Source organism: Drosophila serrata, unplaced genomic scaffold (assembly GCF_035046125.1).
Source record: "Drosophila serrata isolate PLE 108 unplaced genomic scaffold, ASM3504612v1 contig_269, whole genome shotgun sequence".
In the NCBI taxonomy this organism is placed as follows: domain Eukaryota; kingdom Metazoa; phylum Arthropoda; class Insecta; order Diptera; family Drosophilidae; genus Drosophila; species Drosophila serrata.
This window is the reverse complement of record NW_028257167.1, coordinates 310,233-334,121: the sequence shown is the minus strand read 5'-3', so window position 1 is coordinate 334,121 and position 23,889 is coordinate 310,233. Positions and strand designations below refer to the sequence as shown.

Sequence of the window (23,889 nt, the reverse complement as noted above, 5' to 3'; positions counted from 1 at the left end):
AGAAGTTGGTGCAATCAATCTAAAGCACAGACTCAGTTCGCTGGGTGGCAGGTAACTTTAGCAAGTGACTGTATGTAATTATGGGCTGATAGCTATATATAGCTTATTTGCTACGACAAACTTTTGATAGTGACAGATAGAGAGATAGAGAGAGAGAGAGAGCGATACAGAGAGAGAGAGAGAGGTATAGAGAGATAGAGAGAGATAGCACGGCAGCTTTGGTTTTACATTGATATACATTCGTATACGTGATATTTACGATTACTTGGGCATAGCTAATAGTCGTATATAGTATATGGATATATATTTGGATATAGGCATAGTTTTGGTTACTGATTACTGATCGCAGAACATGGGTTTCATTTTTGGGTTTTTCTCTATGTTTTTTTTTTACTTTTTAGTTGTTGTTTGTTGATGCAGAAGCGTGCGATAGTTTATTTTCTGGTTTTTTGTTTAGGTTACTTAAATGGTTAGGCTAGTTTCGGTTTTTGAGCGTTTCACACAAGATTACGATAACCAAAAGGATAAGGAAATCGATAACAGAAATCACAAATCATTAGAAGAACGAAAGAGTCAGTTAAGAACGAATCAAATTTGCTTTTTTTGTTTGCTTTCTCGGCAGGTAATTCACCTTTCACCGCTCTCAACAAACAAGGAACACAAGAACTTGCGATACCAGAGGTTGACAGAGAAAGAGAGACACATAAAAAATAGGAACTCAGGACAATTAAAACAAAAACTATAGATATATATATTGGTTTTCCAACAATTTGTTTATCGAAAAGCTGTAGCCTTTGCGGCTCTTTCTCTTTTTTTGCAGCTGTTTGTGTTGTTTGTTGCATTGTTGTTTGTTGTTTTTGATAATTATTTAGTTGTTGTTACAGTTGTTATAGGTCGTTACTGCAGTTGTTACTGTTGTCACGGTCAACGAAGGTTCAGCCTCGCCAGACGAAACTTACCCACACACGGATTGTGATTAACAATATTAAAGATACGATCACAGCGCTTTTTCATATGGTTGTTCGGGCAAATGCATCCGAACATCGGCGACAGTCGAAGATTGGTCCACGAATCGTGGCAGGCGTCCCTGTAAAAAGCGATGATAGCCGGTTAAGAACAATGGTTAAATCCGGGTCCAAGCCGATTCCCTTCTATCCCCCAGAAAAACACACATCCCTCAGCTAATTGAATACATTTCGAGTCCCTAACCGCCGCAACCGTAGCCGCATTGCCAGCGACTTCCGTTCTGGGGCTCATGGAAAGTTTAAAATTGCCAATTACATCAAAAATGCATATACACTGGGCATAAATATGGGTTAGATTTATATTTATAAATATGTTAATATTGTTATATTTTTAGAAAATTTTTCTAAGGGGTCTAAGGGTTCTTTTAAGACAGTTTTAGGGCTCAATATTATATGCAAATATCGGTCTAGTTACTCATGGAAAACCGCACTGAATGCTGCACCTTAGTAGAACGATTTCTGTCTACATAATCATGACTAGGTTTTACATTCAATTAAAATTTTAAAATTTTAAAGATGTAAACATTATCATTAATTTCTCCAAGTGCACCCACACGGCGTTGCAATTAATATTTTATCGCATAGGTAGATCTCAGCCAGAGCCAAAACCCGCAGCCCGAATGCCTGGCATGCGTGCGGAAAGTTTTAGGCCAGGTCGAAGGAGGAGAAGGATGTGGGTTATGGAAAACTTTAAGCCCAAGTTTTCAAACTCCAAAGTCAACTCCGCCAGCTCCCTTTAGACTCCTCTCCTCGTCCTCCGTCCGCCGCAAAAAGTCATTTCGAGTTATTAAAACATTCAGAACGTTTGTATTCAAGTGTATCGAGGCAACCATCGGGCCAATGAGCCAGACGGCAGGATGGCAGGACCTGGGCTGGCGGTAGGAAATCGCGTCAGTAAGGATATGTGAAGGCTAAAGGAAGCGGCAAGAAGCAGCAAGATGCCGGCAAAGCAGGAAGTTTCATTTCGCCTTCTGTTCGCTCAACTTGACTCCTGTTTACGTTGCTGTCTGCTGCTCTCTGTGGGTGTGTTTCTTTTTTGCCAATAAAATCGAATATCGAAATTGAATGTTGCAAGCGTCTCTCTCTTTTTTAAGCTCTGGCCAGGACTGAGGTGGGTTGCAGGTGCTTCTGACGGCTTTTTTGCCGACTACCAATGCAATTTGCATTTGCCGTTAACCATTAAGTGGCTTGGCTCAACAGCGGCAAGGGGCAAATCAATTTTCTTATTAAGTCAAACACGCTTTAATTTAATTTTCATTATCGGAATTGGCTCTCTTTGGTTGTGGACTTCGATTGACCATTTTTTGTAATTTACTTGACGCTTTAATCGTGAAGCTTCCGTTCTCATGATGGTTACTGATACTGAATATCGGTATAATTATAGGTATAAATCAATAGCTTTAAAAGTTTGGGTTTCGTTAGGATTTGGAGATTACTTTTCCTTCGCCCTTTGGGATGCTAATTAATGACTGAGTTGAGGGATTTTAAAATGTGCTACCTACATTTGTATCTCATTGGAAATATTATGGTCTTAAGGAGTAATCGGAACTTTATTAAAAATTTACATTTTAGTATGAAATATATATTAATTGTGTTTTTTTTAATTTGTCTTTGGCAGCTACCTAACGGGTTGATCTTAATTAACTCTACTTAGAATTTCCAAATCACTTCAAATGTAGTCTAGGACAAACCAAAGAAGTTAGTTAAGTGAAAGTGCTTTTAAGACCTTAAAAGCCTTGTAGATATTCATCGTAAAATTTCAAATAGTCATCCCCATTAATTGATATCCTCACTTTCTTACCTATTTTCCATTTTGCATTTGTTGTCGCGCACCTTACAATGCGTTTTAAAGTCCTCAAAGAGCTTCAAGCATTTGCGTTCCTGTTGGCAGACGGACAGAGCGTGATTGCACGTGGGCAGTGCATCAATGGGATACGGATCCTTTTCGGCTGTGGAAAAATACATTAAAATAGTGAGAAAACAATTCTAAGATTCACCATGATTACGCTCACCTTTCTTCAGAACAAATCCGCAAGGATGATCGAAAAGAAAGTCCCGAAAATGATTGCAATCGGGATCCATGCCGGGCTCCTTGCACAGGCAGGTTGGTCGAAAGAACTGAAAGGCCTGCAGGGTACGCAGGGCGGCCTGGCACTTGGTCACAGTCACTGTGCTGCAGGACACTGCAAGGATACAGAGAGAAACAGAGAGAGAGTGAGAGAGATGCAGAAGTTATACAAAATGTTGTGGCAAGTGAGTGACAGTTGGATCCATTTGGGGGATTGGAGCCGGTTATGCTTAATGATCTTTAAATGGCAGCAGTGCTTAAACTTTGACACATAACGTCGTGCTGGTTCATTTTGGTAACTGCACATCGATTACCAACTATATGAGTGGCTACACTGAGGGAAAAATTTGGTAATTTTAATCAGAGAAAATAAATAAAAACTCCTTTGATATTTCGATAGTGGAATAAAGAAGAATTCTTCCGTCTTGTGATGACAACAAATAATTGTTTCAACTTCATGTATATAGTTTTCGTCAAGGATATTTCTCTCAGTGCATCTGTGGGCCATGACAGTTGTTATAAATGGCAGCCAGACACACAGGACAGACAACTACAAACCAGACACATGTCATAATAAGAACCCAGAAACCATCGAGAGCCAAGAGAAGTTACAACAAATACAATATGAATAATTGAGTCTCCAAACAAAACGGTCGATTTAAGCGGCCAATGAAGCGATGCGTTGGGACGAAACGTGGTCCGGATAATATTTTATAACATAATAAATTATGGTACACACATGCACATATACCACTTGTACTACTACATACTACTGTATACATATACATGAGTGTGTGACAGCTTATTGGAGCATATGACAACTAGCACGGCCAACAAAAGGCACACATCTGTTGGCCATCTATTGTCCTTTTGGCCATAAAACATAAGCCCTACTAATAAACCCGGCTACGCCAACACTTCACAAGCACAGCCAGGAGTAGGGAGCAGGAGGATGAGACTCACACATCGGGGGACTGGAACTGGCACTGGGACTCGTGACTCGTTTGGCTCGTCATAAGCCGTAAAATCGCCAAAAAGCAAAACAAGCAAACTGCCGGACAATGGGAGTCCCGGCAGCATAATGGGAAGAGAGCGGTGGTGGTGGTGGCCATTGGTGGCCAGTGGCCCTTACCATGCCATGTGGTTCACGTCACTCAACTGACCCTAGCCCCAAACTCGCAGCTGCCTTTTCGTTAACCCCTGTGATTGCCCTTCGGCCTCTCCAATAACATCCTTGTCCATTGCAGACCGGACATGATTATTTGCTAGTTGAACATAAAGTTGCTTCCGCCAGGATTGGGAGTGGGCACACACACACACAACACACACACACCATTGGCTACGCAACAAGTGACATTTTTCACAGGCATCCATCATTTTTATGCGCCCGTCTCCCAGCTTTTTTTCTTCAGATTTCCCCTTTTTCCCACCTCTTTTTTTTTGTGTCACCCCTCCCCCCAAGTTTCACAATTTTTTTGTTTTCAATGTAAGCTGGTTATGTGAATTCGGATTTTTGGATTTCAGACATTTTTTTTGGGGGGCTCCTTTTGGGGTGTCAATTAAAGCTCGTTGGCTGCGGATCAACAGCGAAACGGAAGGTACTCAAGATAGGCCTTTGAGGGGATTGAAAATATGCCATAAGTTTCAAAAGAAAGATCTTTACCAATTGTATTTCAAATGAAGAAACTTGTAGCAGTAGTAAAAATATAAACTCTTTGCTTCTATTAACAATATAATTCGAAGCATTATTTTATTTCTTTCTCATCGAATATAAATATCGTTTAGTCTCCAAAATCTATACATTTAACTTTGTATGGCTTTTATATATGATTCCCAGATTTTTGTATGTTATACCAAACATAAGCTTCCTTTCTCTCTGTGTATTGAGTGCATTTGATGGCTGGCCGGTTAACTAGTTACTAGGGTCTTGGCCCTCCTGGCTCCTGGTTCCTGCCTTGGCAAATCCTATTGGCCAGAGGCACCTGGCTCTCTCGCTTCGTCATTGCATGCTGGGCAGTCATAAAAAATAAAGCCAAGGCGAGTGGTTTTTATGCTTCGTCGCCATCAACTGACGCCATTTGCTATGTTTGTGTTTGTGTGTGAGCTTTGTTGTTTTTTTTTTTTTTTTTTTCACTGCCGTCGCCATTGCCCTTGCCTTTTACTGTTATTGTTAAGTCCTCAATTCGTTTTTATTCGAAACGCGTTTCCGGTTGTTGAGTTGGTCGCTGAATTGGTTCAATGATTTCTTTGTTTGTTTCCCGCTGCCGCCCATCTGTGTGTGTGTTCGAGTTGAGTTGTTGTAGTTTTTTTTCCCTGCTTTATTTGATTTTAGTTTGATATTTGTTTTCCTTTGGCCGGTCATTGTTTTTATTTATTCCTTTTTTCTATGGGTTTTTATAGCCGTCTGTCGGTGAAATTTATGAGTCATTTATTAAGTTTAGCCATTCAGGGGCATATAAATTATTATTGGGCATATTAATTATTAGTAATATAACAGCAAATTATAGTTTAAATACTTTAATTAAGGGCTCTTGGGCTCTTGAGCAAATGGTACTTGATTTTTGACATATTTTCCACCCACTTCCGGTGCAGTGTCAGTGCTGCCATCCTGTCCTTTGTGTCATGTCCATATTAAGCCAGCGTTGAGGGGTATGTGTCTGTGTGTGTTGATTTTATTGAACCATCGACAAGTGCCCCCGGTTGGCTCAAAGTGAGTGCAGCGTTTTAAAACGGAAGTGGAATGCCGAAAAGTATGCCATGCAAAGGCACGACTGCTGCTGATGCGATGCAACCAACTTCCGGCAAAGGAAAAGCGAACAAAAATATGTTTATCACATATAGCTGGGGCATCATCGAAGCTGCTTTTAAAGGCTTTTCTCCGGTCGTGCCGTCGCATATGAGTGAGAGAGAACAGCTGGGTGAAAAGCGAGGCAGGGAAGAAAAACCTGCATGAAATGCAATTATCATAAATATTCAGACACTGCCTCACCAGCACGGCAGCGCCTCTTTAAGGCACATCCATATTTGGAGGACATTTAAAGGACGACAGTGAGACACCGCGACAGCCATTAACCTGCACGGCTAACAAAAAGTAATTTCACTTTTAAATGAAAAAGTTCAAAGTGCGTTTGTTTATGCCGCACAGACACGGCACACACACACATGAGAGCCTGGCCATAAAAACAAATGCCAAATGATTTTTTGTATGAGCATCCGCAGCATCCCCACCTCCCTTCCATGACAAAAAATTAGACGCTGGCCAGCAATTGTAATCGTAACTTTTTATTATGATGCGTTGGCATTTGCAATCGAAATTGAATTGGAGATGGGCGGGGAACAAGTGTCGTGCAATCAGGGATCAAGATGAAAGAGATGTGTTTTTGTTGGTTTTATTCGATTATTCCCAACACACGAGCCTTGCTCAAGAAGTCCGTACGCTGCACATAGGACCCGGACATGGTGCGACTTCCGGTGTAAGCCTGACGACCATGGAGCACCCGCCAGTTATCGAACAGGACAATGCTTCCCGGAATTAGTTTTAGATTCCACTGCACATGCTCATCCCTTACGAGTTGCAAAAGTTGCCGAAGACTCTGATAAAATTGAGACATCTCCGATTGAGGCAGAGTATCAAACACAGCACGATCGTAGACATTAAGCCGGAGTTGTACGAATTCCTGGGTTACGGGATCCAATTGGATAATGGGAGCCGTATGCCGATGATGTTCACCCTTTTCTATATACTCTCCGGGAACCTGAACTCGGCACAGGGTCTCATAAGCATCGGGAAATCGTTTCTTTAGTTCATTAACCACATAGAAACCATCTACAAAGAAGTTTTCACCCCCAGAACCCGAGTGGTCGATGCAATGCAAAGCCTGCAAACCTGCAGCATCACAAAAGTATGTATTATCGGTGTGAGAACCCAGATATAGCTTGGTGTAGGCAGTATCAGCATGATCGGGCTTATCACTGAACGTCCACATCTCACCGAAAAAGGTTTTCATCAGAGGAAAAACTCGACGCAGAGCCAACTCTGTCATGGTGGGTGTGGGAGGCACATCATCGATGAAGATGATGCCATAGCGTACAAGGGACGCTACCAGAGATTTGACCACCTCATCACTGGACACCAGTTGGGGCAGTGAGAAGTGCAAATGATGCTCATTTTGTAAGATAATGCTGCGACTCCAGGCGGTTGGGGAAGTGTACTTTGATCGCCGGCTTATCAACTGATCCAGCTGAGAATCAAAGATAAAGTCGAGGTCATAGCTGGACCGATGACCATCACTCCCTATGAGTTTATCAGATTAAATATAAGGAATTGATTTATCTATCCATCACTGACTTACATTGAATTAGTAATTTATTTCCCTCAAATTTGTTACTCAGGGATTTAATATCATCTGGCAGATCTAAGAGATCGTAACGTCGCTGATTTGTTTCCAAATTTAAGCACTCTCCACAACGACAGTGATCACGAAGCCAAAACTCATTGATTTTTAGACTCTTTCCTGTCTTGGGAAGTGTTAAATTCATAATTTTTTTTTTAGAGAGAACGACCGACTTATTGAACAAGTGAAAGCAAACTAAAAATCCGAATGCTGATTATTTGGTTTCTATAAGCAGCTTATCAGTGAGAGAGAAAGATTGCTCTCAGTTTAAGAGGAGATAAGAGATTGTTCTCATTTTTACTTGAAATTTAAACAAATTATAAGAGAAATACTGATTTACTTTCATAAATATTTACTGATTTACTTTAATAAATATTTTTTTTTAAATATAATTGTATTATATTTAAATCTTGACTTATTTATTATTTTATAAATAAAAGTTGTGGCTTCCAAATACTGTACAATAGCAGCAGGCTGCTTTTTAAAATTCCAATAGCTTTCAAGTACTCTCTAGACATTTTCCAATCATTTTGAAGCTGTTTAAGCTTTTATCTAAAATAGAAAATGAAAAACTTCAAGACCTCCTGGGCTGACGAGGTCGAGGCGGATTATGTGGATGGACTGCCGCCTTGCAGTGAGTACATTGAAGGCGATTACAAGTACGTGACCGAATACAAATTCAACGATGACGGCAAGAAGATCAAGGTGGTTCGCACCTTCAAGATCGAGAAGCAGGTGGTGCCCAAGGCGGTGGCCCGTCGTCGCAACTGGGTGAAGTTTGGGGATTCTCGACTGGACAAGCCAGGGCCCAACTCGCAGACAACTATGGCCTCCGAGGAGATCTTTATGCTCTTCACCGGCTCCAAGGAGTTCGAACAGACGCACGAGACCCAGATCGAGGCTGGCAAGAATATAGCCAAGTGCCGGATTTGCAATGGCGAACACTGGAGTGTCAATTGTCCCTACAAGGGCACTGCCATGGATAGGAAGACCCAGATGGAGAACAAGGCCAATGCCGCGGCTGCTGCTGCCGTGAGTGATCCCAACAAGTCGGGCAAATATGTGCCACCCTTTATGAAGGAGGGCGGTGGTGGCGGAATCGGTGGCAAGTCTTGGGGTCGCGATCGTGATGAATCCTCCGCCGTTCGCATCTCCAATCTGTCCGAGTCCATGACCGAGGCTGATCTCGAGGAGCTGGTGAAGAAGATCGGTCCGCACACCAAGATGTATCTGGCCCGTGAGAAGAACTCTGGTTTGTGCAAGGGTTTCGCTTATGTGCACTTCAAGTTCCGTCAGGATGCAGCCGCTGCTATTGATATCCTCAATGGACATGGCTATGATCACTTGATCCTCTGCGTTGAGTGGTCAAAGCCTCAGGCATCATAAAGGGTTTTGACTTAACAACTAGAACTCGGATACGAAAATGAGCTGCGGTCGCAAAAGAAATCAAAATAAAATACTAAAGTGCGGGAAAAATAATGATGGTTTATCTTAACTAATCATTTAAATCATTTAAATTGCTTTTAAAAGCTAAAAACTCGTATTTACCAATGATCAACATTTAATTTTCCAGTTTAGATTGAACCTTCTTTTCTTTTCTTGTGCCTTTAGGCAAAACTAAAGCTGTTAATGCTACGTTTTAAATGCGATTTTTTGCGCCGTGTTCCTTCACAACCGCACAAAGGTGAAAGCTATTTAAATGGAAGCCAACGCAATGCCGGATGATGATGACGGGCGGAAGGACTGGCATCGGGCAAAAGGAGCTCAGCAAAAGCTGAGAAATGCCACAAGACGCTGGCTGGACTGAATGAACATTAATAATTAAATATAAGAGCGGACTTATGCGCACGATACAGGACACAAACTACGAGACCATGACCAAGGTACCAAAGTGAGTGAGTGTGGCGCCTAGAATAGTGTTCGTCGAATATAGAGTCGACTCCCGGAGTCCCGGCTTGGATACCTACACTTTTTGAATGAGAGGCGGATCAAAGTCGAGGCACAAAAGAAATTTATTCCCATTGTTGTTGCTGGTGTCTCGCGGTGGTGCGGAGGAGGAGCACCCGGCACCGGCTAATGCCGAGTCTAAAACAAATTACTGAATAATTTATAAATTAACTTTTTTCTGCGGCCCGCTCTTTGTTTGGGCGGCAGAATGAATTGGAAGGTGAATCAAGTGGGTGGTGGGCTTTGGCCACCTGGAAGCCGCCAGGCACGCAGTTTCTTTTTTCATTTTGCACCTTTGGGTCATGTGCGCTCCCACCACACACAAATACACACGTTCCCTGAGAGAAACAACCAGGAAAGTTCAAGTTGAACGTTGAGAATACAGATTACCTGCGATTCTCAGTCACCTTTTAGCCTAGTTTTAAGTGAAAACTTTTTTAAATTGCTTTCACTTTCGGATATACTTTCTACTAGCTCATAAAGGATAGCTGTTTTGGTGGGAAAATATGATTAAATTTGTAGTTTAAAACATACAGTAAACTAGATAGATTGAAAACTCGAGCAAGTGTTTGTATTTGTATCGAATTAAGTGATCTACTTTGTCAGGTAATCTTTTACTGCGTTTATGCAATGCCGAATTCATGAATTCAATACATGAATACTGTGAAAAGTGTATTCAAAAATAATAGTATGTTGAAAATATATTCTTTACCAATTGACAAGCAATTCAATTTAGCTGTTTTGGCGGGAAAATATGATTGCATTTAAAATTAAAAATATTTAATTATTTAGATATTCATATCGAATTAAGTGATCTACTTTGTCAGGTAATCTATACCTGCGTTTATGCGAGGCTAAATTCGTGAATCCAATATTTGAATACTGTGGAAAGTGTTTTCTAAAATATTTGAATATTGAAAATATTATCTTTCCCAATTCACATTCAATTTATTTCACATATTCGAGTGTTTTCATGTCATCGCATAAAGCTTACAGCTTTAAATAACAAAATATCACTCATACGCACTGCATGCCGGAATGAAGCATAAACCCGGCACTCTCTATTCCCTTTACAGGGTATTGCAAAAACAGGCCATCGACTCGACCTGCGACGCAGTTTTCTCTGGGGCATTTGAATATTCAAATGCCTTTTGCTTGCGATCCCGCCCCCGAGCTTCCTTGCCGCCTCTCTCTCGCTCTCTGTTGCGCTTAAAGTGTATATACTGTTATTTACCGTTTTATCGCACGAACACACAAAAATTGTTGAAATAATTACACAGTTGTCGAAGCAACAATACACACAGAGAGAGTCCCAGGGTAAATAAAAGCAAAGGGAAAGAATAAAAACATCGGAAATTAATTCTCAAATGACCAAAACTTGCGCATAATCAGCGCCAAGCGCCGCAAGTGCTCGAGAGCTCCGCAAACACTTGACACAAAAACTATAGATATTGTGTAAACATTCCATCAGTGAGCTTGGAAAAAGTATCGATTTGATTTGAATGGGGTTCCTTTTTCTTTCTTTTTTTTTTTTGTTTATATACCTATTTATTTATTTATTTTTGTTTACCTGGTATGGGACCGCAGACGCGTGGTATAATTTCCAATATGGCTGAACATGATGGATCCTCGAAGCAGAGCTGTCGGGCTAGAATGCAATTCAATATGGCCACGACGCCCTTAATGGTTGAACCTGAAAGGAGGAAAAATTAGGGAAATTAAATCAAGTTAAATTTAGTATAAAAGATTGCCTAAAAAATGGGGAAACCCTTAAAAAGCTTAAAGCTTAAAATGTCATTTGGATATATGATCACATTTCTTAAATATTCATACGATATATATATTATTAAAACTATGGATTTGGAGAAAGATTTCGAGAAGGAAGCTCCTCTTGAGCAGCAGCATCCCTCCTATAAGCTGATCCCAAAATTCTTCAATCCTTCCCAACAATCTGGAGATCAGATCCAGCAGATAGAAACCCAAGGGATTGAGCTTCAGGCCAAGGTCAAGGAGCTGCTCGACGTTGAAGAATTGGAGGAGTTGTGGGAGACGCTGGAATGGCATGTGACCGAAATAACACAAAATGATAAAATGCTAATCGATTTCGAAAACTATTTGGAGATGATTTCCGTAATGGATGCTAAATTTAGGGAATTCATTAATGTGCAACTCTTCTTCGATCTCATGAATGAATCCCAGTTCGAGGAAAGACTAGAGATTGTCTCCATCTATAATCATACGATCCGTGCGATAAGGCTTGCCCGGGCACGCATCTGTCTGTGCTATTACGATCAATTAGGAATGGGATATCTAAGTGAATCCGATCTGGAGAACTTTATTGTGGACATGAAAACATTATGGAGTCAGCCCCCGTTGGAGAAATTCTACGTGTGCACCGTGGTCAAGATGGTCTTTTTCTTCCTGGACAGTCTGCACACGGGACGTGTGCGAATAAGTGACATTGAATCCTCTGGAATGATTTCGGAAATTATGGAGGAGAAACACTCCTTCTCCAAGGCAGCCATATTGGAAGTTTACGAAAAATTTCTGGAACTGGACAAGGATCACAATGGCAGGCTGAGCAAAATGGAGATGTATGCCTATGGTTCTGGTCTCCTGACAACTTTCTTCCTGGATCGAGTCTTCGAAGTGTGTCATACTTTTAATGGGGAAATCGATTACAAAACATTCTTGGAACTCTTTCTGGCTCTGGAATATCGTCAAGTGAGCAAAACCAATTGGAAGAACCTAAAAAATATAATTTCCTAACATAATTTCCATAGACTGCCGCAGGTCTGCGCTATATTTTCCATATTCTGGACGTTAATCAGCAGGGTTATATAACTTCTGAAACTTTGCGCTTGTATTTCTACACCAAAACCCATAATGGTTATCAAGCGGAATATACTTTTAAGGATCTCAATAATAAGATTTTTGATATGGTCCAGCCAATGGATCCTTCCAAAATAACCCTTAGGGATCTGTTTAACTGGTAAGGTCATCCTATACCCTTGTTTAAAGTAAACCTAAACTCATTCTTTCTCTCTTCATTTACCGCAGTCGAGAAGGGAAAGCTGCGGTCTCCTTGATAATTGAATTTCAAAAATTCGTGGCCAACAAGGACACTGAGAGTGCGGTGTATATTAAATATCCAAATTCCAACGAGCAGCCACAGCGGCGAGACACTCCTGCGGTGACAACATTAAGCCAAATTTAATTAAATCCCCGGTCCTGGCTCCTTTCGAAATGTATTCATTTTTTGTATTGTTTGGCAGCAAATTCAATGTGTAAAGTTGCTTAAATATTTCGGATAATTTGTATCTGTCCTTATATGTTCGTAATTGCAAATTGCTCATAAATATTGATGGCTTTGTTTTAATTATGTTAATTCATGGTGAGCAATTTAAGGCATTTACAATTATCATTTGTATTGAAAATCCAACATACACAAAAAACTACAACAAGCTACAATTATGTTTATATGTAGCTGTTAGTTTTTATCATAATTTTACAAGGAGGGGAGCCACAGGACGAAGCCTAGCATAGCTGCTGGTTTATAAAACATTCATTTCAATTTCATTTCATTACGTAAAATAAACCAAGTCATCCGGGCTGCTGTCTATCTAAGCTACTGGCCACTGTTCGTGCTCCTTCCCATCCATTCTCTCCTCCGCGAACCCTCTTCATCCGCCGGATGCCCGGTAAAAGTTGTAGTTCCCCGATCCACTCCCTGGACACCCACACAAAACGCACCCACCTCCCGTGCTCATTAACGAAATGACCGTTTGCATATTGCAAGTGGGGTTGCCAGGCGATTCCGGAGCCGGAATAACAAAAGAAGTGCCTTCAAAAATTCACGAATTGCATGCGGACGCAGCTGAACTTACTCCAGGAAGTGGCCTACTGCCGCCAGGAGGAAAAGTTACCAGAGGAGCAGTGGCAACAATTGCATTGCATGGTCCGGCCAAAGTTTTCGTGGCTCTGACGACGGTCGAATTGTTTGCGGAAATACAAATAAACAAAAGTCAGCCCTTTGCAGACCTAGACTTTAAAGTGTTTTATGGTTATTGGGTGCTTAGAATTGCATTGAGATATGCGGCGCGCGTCTGGCCCCGATGACAGCCAAGGAATTATCAGCGACTGGGAATGGATTCAGCTGCAAATTGCCAAACACAGCGACGGGACTTCCCTCCCCTTGCGACCCATTTGGAATCACTTAAAACACACAAATCAAGCAAAAGTTGAAAACACAATAACAATTGTTTTGGGACACACCATAAATTTGCATGCCAAGAAGAGTAATGCTCCTGGCCACATAGAAAAAAAAAGAGAGGAGCGAAATAGGCACATAAATATGCGACCGACCGACTGTTACTCCGCCTCCGCCAAGTCCTCGTCCTCGTCCTCGTCCGAATACGAATCCTCGGAAAACTCCACTCCGACGACAACCAGAACAATTCGTTTGTGTCACAATCAGATTCGGCACAGGCACAAAAATGTTCGCTTTTCGCGTTTCGCGCTCGCCATGTTTCATGAATTATTTCCCCACCGAAACCCCCAAAAAGTTTTCGACCAAAAAACTTTGACTGCAGAAAAGGAGGCCAGGACAAAAAAAAAAAAGGGCAAGACATTGACTGGGAACTGGCCAGTGTTGCAGGCCAACTCCCACAGCTGCTCAACGATTGCACTACACAAAAAGATCACTAAAATATAGTTTGAGATACTTGTTAGTATATTCTGTAATGTCAATACAAATTAAGTGTAAATTTTTCAGAATTTATAAAACCAAAACTCCATCAAAAGAAGCTTAAGTTATAGATATCAATGAGCTTTATATATAAACCTATATTTAAATACTTTTTCATTTTCAATAGTTTATGTCTCTGAAATTTAAACTTACTGAGAAGTTAATTAACCTCCTGATGGTTTATTATTTCCCTACATCTACTAATTAGAAATTTAACTCAAGGAAACGTTAATTTTTATAACTCAAAGCTCGAGTTAATATATTTTTCTTTGTGTGCCTTGTTTGCGTTGATTCGTGCGGCGTACATTTCGATTACCATTTTCCCTGGTGGGATTTGCAGGAGGATGAGGATTCGAGGAGCATGATGGTGGTGGTGAAGGTGCAGGGGATTTCTTCAGTGTTTCGCATTTTCTGCAACTTCTTTGAAGCGCCCCTGCCCTTTGCTCCCCACAACCAGTTCCTGCTACTGCCTCTACTCCTCCCCCTTAGATCCTGCTCCTGCTCCTTCTCCTGCTCCTGCCCCAGCTACTGTTCCTTCTCCTGGGCCTTGCTGCCCCTGCTGCTGTTGCTGCTTAAATTTCAATTGTGTGCCAGGGGCGCTGGCCCGACGCTGGAGGTGCAGGCTTTAATAAATTATGGCCCACGTTGGGGGTGGTGCTCGAGGAGAGTTGTTGTTGCCGCTTGGCCCCTGCATGCCACTTGGAAAAAGTTAATACAACAAATGCGCTACAGCTCACAACAACAGTAGCGGCAACAACAATTGCAATAACAATGACCGCATTACGAGGCCGCGAATCGTTGCCTCCTGGAAACGCCAAGTCGGTGGCAGTGGCAACATCAACAACATGGCCGAGAAATGGCAGCTTTACAACTTCCGGCAAGCAAGGACTACCGACTATGGTCTCTCGTCCTTCCCAGTCGCATTTTTATTTTTGCTGCTCCTGTTTTTTTTTTTTGTTTCTGTATTTTTCGCAGCCCTACTGTTGCTCCGTTGGCCATCCTTATGTCATTCGGGATTATTTTGTGGGTTAAAAACTAATTTTCGGTCATGAAGTGGATTTTCACAGTGCATGGTACATGTTGCCGACATTCGGCGGCCCATAAATATGCAGCAGTGGCAAAGGGGCAACGGGGCAACGGCAACTGCAATTTGCATGGGAAAGCGTGTAAAACATTGATTTCCCAACTCCAACTGGATCAGTGTGAGCGGCTCAAAGCCAGGCCAGGGATTATCCGGAATAACGCGCTTCCAGGGCGGTGCTGTTAAGGCAAATGTCAACAGTTGAAAGTGCGTGACCAAATTATTTCATTTCATTTTATTTAATTTATGGTTCTGCCCCGAGTGGAAGTCCTTGTTGCCTCGCCTCTCCTCCTCTCCGGCTGGCATTTAAATTTAACTACAGTCCGGACAATGCGAACAGTACCAGGCAACATCACCAGCAGCAGCAGCAGCAGCAGCAACATAAAATGTTGCCCGCAGCCATTTTCATGGACAACCAACCGAATTGGGTGTTGAAGCTGGTGTTGGCCTTAACCAAAACAACGAAAACAACAGTCCACAAAAGAAAACAAGACGATGTTGTCCATCTAGAGTAACGACTAGGGGATACCTGGCACTCCATATAATAATATAGAGTGCCTTCTTTGAGGCTATTTGGGAGATAATAGATAGTTAAGGTAATCTCTTATATTATGAGAAATAAGTGTTAGATTTTTGCAATAAACCAATCTAAAATGAAACTATTTGCAAGAGACATACTATAATTGAAATTAGGTCAAAAACTAGGCTTGCAATTAAAGATGTTTCAGAAGGGAATGATCTTTTTATCAGTATTCAATGGTGAACGATATCAAAATTTAGTATGAAAAACACTTGCTAGACTTTGTTGAGAATTCTAGAGAAAAGAAAATTTTTTTTTATAAATAGATAACTTGATAAATATATATCAATCTAAAAGTATACATGTACAAAATATTGTTTGTAACCTTTATTCGCAATTTCTACATCAAAGATGAACTATGAAATTAATGTTGCATCCTAAATATAATTCCAAGAAACCCTCTACCTCTACAGGGTACCAAAAATCTGTCGTTCGAGGGAAGAGAGGCGCAGTAAGGACCAGTGCTGCTGGGGATTATGGTCAATTATGTGTAAATACAATTATTGTTATTGTTGTCACCATTTCACGGCGGTATTGCCACCGTAGTTGTTATTGCCATTGTCAATGATGTTTTTCTTTCTTTTTTTTTCATTTTATAATTGTAGTTACCTCTGTACGAGGCATAAAATTTGTTATTTTCACAACATGTCCACTGATGATCGATTCATTAAAATGGTTTCACTTTAAAAACAACAGATTGGGTGTGAGGTTACCTCCCCCAAGGACATCTCTTAACTGTAGCTCCTTCTGTGCCCCATTGTGTTGTTTAGTTGCTCTGCACGTTTCCCGTGATTTAAGTACATTTTGCCAGCGAGAGAAGGAAAAAATCAGGAAACAATAAAAGAAGTGTAAGTTCAAGTAAAGCAGCATTTGCAGAGACGCTGCAGTAAATGCCGTGATATCCCTTGGTGGTCCTTTCAATTCTGGCTTAGTCACGTCACCAGCGGAGCACTTACTTAAAGGTTGGGGGAACTAAAGGGGTTAAATTTTTATTTATTTATAAAATAAGAGGGAAGCTAAGAGAGGTGACTTAGAAGCTACTGGGAATATCCACCTTAATTAGGAAAATGTTTGTGAATAGTCTTACTATGGAACACTTTAAGTGGGTCAATCTTATTTATAGTGTCTTATTAACTGGTATTTATATCATCAGAAAGTCAATTCTTAACAAGATCTAATCTTATATTTACACAAGTTATTTCCCTTACAGCAATTGAATTATTCACAAAGCCCCTCAATACAATAAAATTACAATGAAAGCTATTAGTAAACATCATAAGCTTGTTAACTTTGGGGTTCAAGGAGCTCCGGTCTTCAAAATTTATTCCACTTGCTAAATGTTATTCAGCTGCTTCTGTTGCTGGCGGCTTTATCAGGAAAAAAGAAAACCAAAAACAAAATAAACACATCAATAAACAGAGTTGACAAAGATTTGATTGCATTATTATAAAACAATTTGCATTCGATAAAAGTCAAAAGCAGCAGGCGGCCAAAGTCATAAAAGTCGCGCAATGAAAATTGAAGCACAGTCGCCCCATTCCCCCTCTTTTGGAAAATGGATAGGGGAATGGAGGAAAAGCTGCTGATTCAGTGGCAGAGCCAAAGTCACTTTTGTTGCTTTTGAAATGAGGAGGAAAAGAAATATGCAAAATGCGCATAAATCTAAAGGCCCGACACGGGACGGAAATCAGTGCGGAGTCAGGATCCGGATGAGTTCCTATCTGCCGGGGACTTGTACTGAAAAAAATTAACAAATAGAAATCATTCAGGAAAATCATTGAAGGAACCTACGGGAAGGACAATATCGAATGCATATTTTTTAATTGGTTTGAATATTTCACTAATGAGTCACGTCTTGATCATTAAAATGTTCATGAATAATCTTTTTTTTTGGGACGAAAACTTCTTAAAGGGAAGGGTTTAATTATCTACCTTTTTCTATGTTTCATTAACTTGTGTTAACAGATTTCTAGTGTCATAATACAATCTCTTCATATTGGAAGTTATTTTCAATAATAGTCATTGAAGAAAATCGGTTGAAGCACAATTGTGACAACTTTCTTTTATATTAGTTTGAATGTTTCTCTAAAGAGTCACATTTTTGGTGAGACCATTTGAATACCCTTAAACACTAATTTGCAAATAAAAGTGTGACCAATTTTTTTGTCTATGTTATGTTATATCCCAGCAGCGGTTAAGTGTCATAATACCACTTTCTTCCATATTTCTAGGTATTTTAAAATGATGTTTTTCTTCAAGTGCCTTCCTTCTCTATGTGGAAAATCGAATCGTGGCCTGGCAGCCGGTCCACGTTCGCGCATGCAGAATAAATGATTTTCTATTTGTTAAGTCAAAGTCAAATTGTCTACGGGGCGGGTGTCTGTGCGTGAGCCCTGTGTGTGTTGACATTTCTTTGAGCCGCCATCACTCACTGGCTTAGAGGGAAAGTTGAATGGCGAACATACAAGGCAGAGACAACATTTTCAGCATTTACATTTCATTTTTTCCTTTTTTGTCTTTCGTCAAATGTTTTTGGCCGCCTTCTCATTTACAAGGCATTCCGGGGCACCGTTCGGGGAAAGAGGTCAAAGGGCGGCACACATATGTCAAGTGTTGCGCCCGGGTCGAGAGTGGGCGGGAGAGAGTGCAGGTCCTTTGGCCGGCATCTCTGGGCCAAGTTAAAAAAAAACACACACACACAGGAGAGAGAAAAAAGAATATATATATATATATAAATTTTTATTCTTATCTTGCTGTTTTTTTCACCGCTTTTTTCTCTTTCGCTTTTCCGCTCTCACTTTTGTCCCGTTTGTGTGCTTTTTCCGAGTCCTGCTGCTGCTACTGCTATGGCTGCTGCATTATCCTTTTCCCTTTTTTTACGTGTGTTCCATTGTTTTAAATTATTTATGCCTGCGTAAAATATTCAAAGCTTTGCCAAATGCAGAAGGAGACCGGGCGGGCGAGAGTGACGTGAAATTCGAACGCACAATAACAAAAAAGGGAAAGGGGGTCCTTTGGAGGAGCATTGGACGGTAGTCAGTCAGTCCGGGCCAAGTTATTATTCATAACACAGCAGCATCAAAGTGTAAAGGAGTCTGCGACAATTCCCACTGCCATTTTCCGCCTCCTGCCTCCAGCTGCTCCTGCTCCTGCAAACCTTCAAGTTTACATAAATTATTTACGACCTTCAGCAGGCGCACAACCAAAGAAAAAATCAGCAAAAGCAGCAGAATGGCAGAGGAAAATGTTATTTTGACAATAATACCAAGGAACCATCTAATTTCGTGCTTTGTTTGCCATTTCGATTTCACTTTCCCAGCCAACAAACAGCTCGCAAAAAGTAAAGCAAAAAAAAACGAAGCAAGGATTCTTTGAGGCGGTGATTTCACTCACTGTGTTTACTTTCGTCCAAGTTTCGAAATGATATTTTAATTAATTTAAGTGCTTCGCTTGGTTTAATTTTCGCGGGGCAATTAGGAATTACGTCAGCGAATTTATTGAATTCGCGTTCTGCCCTTATCAGGCTGTCAGAGAGTCTTCCAATTGACCTTGTCGTGGCCTTAAAGTGATCAAAAGTCTTAAACAAAGTTGAGGCCGAAGAGGAGCTGTGTTAAGGCCACTTAATATAAGTTTACTAACTGGTGGGTCATTAAAGGAGAAAAAACAAGAAAAACCAGAAACTGTAAATTGAAAATTCCAACACCAGAGGAAAGCCAGTCGAGTTCAAGAGTTGAAAAGTCGAAGGTAACTGTATTAACTTAACAGTTTGACATCTAACACCTTGCAACTGTTGCAGCAACCAGCAAAGAGTTCAAGTGTGTATGCACAGAGAGAAATTGATTAAAGTAACATTTTAAAGAAGATTTTAAAGTTGTTTATTATAATTAAATACTAAAACTAAAGGTAGAAGTTTAAATTTAACTTGGAAACGGTTTTGTTAAAGATTTCTTTGCTAAAACTCTTCCTGATTTAAGTAAGGGTTATTAACTATTTAAAGTGCCTAATATGCCATTAAAAATTCTTCTATTATTATTATCAAATAATATATTTAAACTTTATTTCCCAATACTTTATTCTTTCTGTGTGAACAGCCCTTTACCTTTTTGGCCTTAAGTGGCTCTCGGTTTTGGGTTATCAACCCAGGCAAAGCCGCCAAAGGCAACTGGAAAATGGCAAGTGTGGCTCCTGGCATTTCTGGTTTTTGGTTGCAGCCGTTAAAGGAGGGAAGGGGGAAAGGGAATAATCTGCCACCCCCTCTGGCAAAGGTAAAGGTAAAGGTAAAGCTAAAGGTGTGCAAAGGCAACTTTAAGCAAAGATTTCCCACACAGATGAAAAATATTGTCGCGCATTTGTTCGCAGCTTACGAAAACATTTTTCTTAACACGCTCAGCAATTTTTTGCACGCTCCTTCGGGCAACTTTTGTTTCGCCTTGTTTTGTTCCCAGTGCTCACTTTTTTTCCATCCTCAACTTCAATTTGGAGCCTGGCAGAGTGCACAATTTAAAGCATTTACGAGCGCAATTTGTCTGCCGCCTGCTCAGACCGCAGTCAACTCCACTTTCAGTTGGATTCCAAACTTTGCTTTCCTTTTTCCCCTATACATATATATATTTTTTTTGTGTTGAGGAAAAACTTAAAACCGGTGGATAGTGTGGGTGCAATGCAGGTCGACTGCCCGCAGCTGCCGGTCTGACATTTTTCTTGGCGTAAATCTGGCAGCAGCAGCAGCGACTTTAGCTGCTTTTTGCAGCTCATTGAATTTCGTACGCTTTTGTCTGGCCGTAAAAACGAATGCACTTTCCCTCCTCCTCTTCCTCCTCGGACTGCACATGAAAATATTGTACTTGTCGAATTTTAAAACAGATTTTATAAGGTCAGATTATTAAAGAGGAGGTGATAAAATTACAACTTGATAACTTGTTTAAATTATAAATGGTATAGAAAATTATAGGGATTAAAGATGTTAAAAAAGGATTCGGTTGCCAACATATCATTGTTTAAACCTAAAATTATTATTAAGTTATATTTCCTTTGCTGATTGCCTTAATTTTCGTCATGTGTGATGGCTCTGGATAACTTGGCAACAAACTATAAACCTATTTGAACGCATCAACGCGGCCTGCGGGTTTTATCTTCAACAATATTCGGTGTAAGACTATATATGAACAAGCACATACATCTTTATCCTAAGCTTTTCAGAGTTTTCCATATTGGAAAGTCTTTTGTCGGCGTTTATTGTCAATACGAAAGTTTTATGCATTTGCAGAAAGTTTATTCTTATTTTTTCATTCACTTTGAAATTGTGTGAACGGATTTTTACAACAGATCCTTGGGGCTAAGGATGCGGGATCTTTGCGAGAATGGAGACTTCTTGACTGAGACTTTTCCAAACACACACACACACACGACCGACACTTGTGAACAAGTTAACAAAACGTTTTCGCTGTTGGAAAACGTTTATTGTGCGAGGAGAGGGCAGACAGACAGTCTGTCACGCCCACAATGGGCATACATATGTTTTATTCATGAGGCGGCACACACACGCAATAAGTCTCCCCCTTTGTCCCCCCGTTGGAGTTTCTGTTTCCGTTTCCGCTGCAACGATAATCGCAGGTCAATTTCATAAACAAATAAGTCGGCATTATCTGGATGGCATCGCGAGTGCGATTCAGCCCATTCCGAGTGGCCATAATGAAGCCATTTCATGCAGACAGGCAGGTCATGTACATACAGTGTACATGGAACATGGTCTACTTGAGTTATCTTAATTATAGATCGATTCACTTGAAGGACAGGCCGAGGACCTTGCCACACAACAGCTATTGGTTCTATATATTAGATATATGGTTTGTGATTCCTAAACTTCTACACAATGTACTCGTTGTAAATCAAATAACAAAGTTAAGTACTTGGTTAAAGTAAACCAAACTCTATAATTTTGAACACAATTGTTTGAATGTGGGCGGTAGTTGTGGCCTTTGTATGCGTGTCGAGACTAATTTAGGCCCGAGTTGACACCATAATTTATAGCGATTTGCACGCCTGTCCAGCCCAGTCACTTTTGCTAAGAGCTGCATGGATGGCACTTGTGCCACCTACAAAAGGATTGAAAAATACCAGGACTATTAATTGTAATTTTCATTGAAGACTCCAGCCCCCTGTTAATTGGTGCAAACACGCCGCAGGACCAAGTGGCATGTAAGTGAATGGCAAATTAAATTTCTGCCAACGACATACGGACTTCGAAGGGGAATGGTAATGGAACTGGGACTGTGACTGGAGCTGCATTCATCCATTTTATTGACGCTCTAATTAAAGTGTTGGGTTCATCAATATGCCCAAGGTGAAGCTGCCATGGCATCCACGTTTTGTGGTCCTTGTGATGGCTTGCAAGGACATCGGTGTCGGCTGGGGCTTTGGCAGCAGTTTTGTAGCCAACTTTGCTGTTATGGCAAACGGAGACAGACAACACACACGACACCGATACAAGGTGGTGGAGGGGCCAAAGGATAAGCTGCAAACGAACACGGAATCGTAGGACACTGGGAAAAAGAAGTCTCTTTTACAGAAAATTAAGTAGCATAATGAAGTAGAACTTATTAGAGATGAAAGCTGATAAGATTTGATTTTGTTCTTTATATTCTAATTACAATTTAAAGGTTTTATGCTTCAGATTCTTCTGTATGCAGTTCAGCTAATAGATTAATCTACTCTAAACAAGTGGAACTACCAATTTTCCGCTCAGTGTAGTAACAGCAAGACCCAAAGACGGTAACGACATCAGTAGTTTGTGGCAGTAGCAGTAACAGTTTTATCGCCAGCGACAACGCAACGGCAACGGTAGAGTCGCAATAACAACGGCCAGAGTAAGTGACTGAAATTGCCTAGAAACAAAGAATGCTTTAGCAACTTCCCCTGCCTCAGTCCACCTATTTTTCTTTTTTGTACCCCCCTGAGGGCCTTGTTGCCAACCGCAGCAACAATGCGGTGCAACGCAAAAGTACAAAAGAGCAGGCCAGAATATGGTAGCTGCAAAAAAAAAGGAGGAAAAGTGTCAAGAGTTAGGGAAAGGGAATGTTAAACTCGCACAATGGAGCCAACAAAGTTGACGACATGCCGTGACGAGCAGCGCGTTACTCATACGCAGCGTGGGCCCCCGATGAGTTTCCAGGCAGGTTAGTCCACTTGACATATTCCCAATGAGCTACTCTCGCCGGGGGCTTATCCTTCCTATTTTTTCGAGTTTGCCCGCTCTCTTTGAGATCACAAATGAAGGGCTGACAAATCAATAAAAGGAAGTTTTTTTTTGGAAAATGGTTACCCTTTCCCTTTAGGATATTAGTAATGAAATGTGGGAAGTTGTTCCCTATATATACAAATACTTTAGTTGTGCAGTTTTTTAATAGAAGAAATGAAATGCAAAGAAAATTTGTAAGCCTTTGCTTTGAGAAGAATTGCATTTTTGGAAAATATCTTACTAAGAATACCTAAAACGATTCACTTTAAGAAGAGCCTGCATCGTAGAATGACGGTTAAGTTCAGAATAGAACAATGATCTTTAAATAAAAAAGACTAGTTAAGAGGATGAAGTTTAGAGATCATAACGAGTTATTATTACAAAGATTTCTCTGATCAATAACATTTCAAAGGATCGAGAATGGCAAATGAAGAGTAAGTTTGTAGATTAGTTTGACATGAAAATGACGAGTTATTATAACCAGAAATTTATGATACAGAAGTCGAGGATATAAGCAAACCAGTACAGTCAATATAGTTAATCATATTTTAATTAAACATTATATTTAACAAAAGCATACTTAATCATTCATTAAATTAAATAATTGCTCATAAATAGAGATCATCAAACCCTCTTTGAAAAGCGGAAAAAGAAGGATACAATATTTCCCCTTTTGATTTTTGAAATCAAAACAATTTACTGTCTTTTCCATACTTTAATTTTCCCCTCAAATGACCATCGGAATATTATAATTCCCTAATAGCCGAGCTGAAATGTGATATCTGTCATTCAATCACCGCAAAAAGGTCA

General features: G+C 40.5%; 4 protein-coding genes across 14 annotated transcripts in view; 2 read left to right on the top strand and 2 right to left on the bottom strand.

Moving 5' to 3' along the window:
* The window catches only part of Gfrl (Glial cell line-derived neurotrophic family receptor-like), a 119,486-nt gene that overhangs the window by 28,733 nt on the left and 66,864 nt on the right, over positions 1-23,889 (bottom strand). For all 11 annotated transcript variants that reach the window (XM_086833081.1, XM_086833083.1, XM_086833085.1 and 8 more), the window contains 4 exons: positions 11,005-11,127; positions 3,038-3,208; positions 2,827-2,974; positions 960-1,087 (listed from right to left, as the gene is read on the bottom strand). In XM_086833081.1, the coding sequence (XP_086689207.1) occupies positions 960-1,087; positions 2,827-2,974; positions 3,038-3,208; positions 11,005-11,127 (570 nt within the window). The remainder of the gene's footprint in view (positions 1-959; positions 1,088-2,826; positions 2,975-3,037; positions 3,209-11,004; positions 11,128-23,889) is intronic.
* Tmlh (Trimethyllysine hydroxylase) lies at positions 6,359-7,686 on the bottom strand. Its single transcript, XM_020957797.2, has 2 exons — positions 7,446-7,686; positions 6,359-7,387 (listed from the first exon to the last, which is right to left on the bottom strand). Exons 1-2 carry the CDS (start codon positions 7,630-7,632, stop codon positions 6,483-6,485), a joined length of 1,092 nt encoding a protein of 363 aa, XP_020813456.2. The 5' UTR covers positions 7,633-7,686; the 3' UTR covers positions 6,359-6,482.
* On the top strand, positions 8,052-8,963 carry eIF3g2 (eukaryotic translation initiation factor 3 subunit g2). Its single transcript, XM_020957798.2, has one exon. The coding sequence runs from the start codon at positions 8,052-8,054 to the stop codon at positions 8,871-8,873; it is 822 nt and encodes a 273-aa protein (XP_020813457.1). The 3' UTR covers positions 8,874-8,963.
* On the top strand, positions 11,216-12,797 carry LOC110188199 (serine/threonine-protein phosphatase 2A regulatory subunit B'' subunit gamma-like). Its single transcript, XM_020957796.2, has 3 exons — positions 11,216-12,158; positions 12,218-12,426; positions 12,495-12,797. Exons 1-3 carry the CDS (start codon positions 11,226-11,228, stop codon positions 12,649-12,651), a joined length of 1,299 nt encoding a protein of 432 aa, XP_020813455.2. The 5' UTR covers positions 11,216-11,225; the 3' UTR covers positions 12,652-12,797.

Excerpts from the sequence above, each read along its gene's own strand:
- Tmlh (XM_020957797.2), bottom strand. The coding sequence starts at position 7,632 with ATGAATTTAACACTTCCCAAGACAGGAAAGAGTCTAAAAATCAATGAG. Across the intron at positions 7,388-7,445 it reads AAATAAATTACTAATTCAAT|GGAGTGATGGTCATCGGTCC; the intron begins GTAAGTCAGTGA and ends ATAAACTCATAG.
- eIF3g2 (XM_020957798.2), top strand. The coding sequence starts at position 8,052 with ATGAAAAACTTCAAGACCTCCTGGGCTGACGAGGTCGAGGCGGATTAT.
- LOC110188199 (XM_020957796.2), top strand. The coding sequence starts at position 11,226 with ATGTCATTTGGATATATGATCACATTTCTTAAATATTCATACGATATA. Across the intron at positions 12,159-12,217 it reads TGGCTCTGGAATATCGTCAA|ACTGCCGCAGGTCTGCGCTA; the intron begins GTGAGCAAAACC and ends TAATTTCCATAG. Across the intron at positions 12,427-12,494 it reads CTTAGGGATCTGTTTAACTG|TCGAGAAGGGAAAGCTGCGG; the intron begins GTAAGGTCATCC and ends CATTTACCGCAG.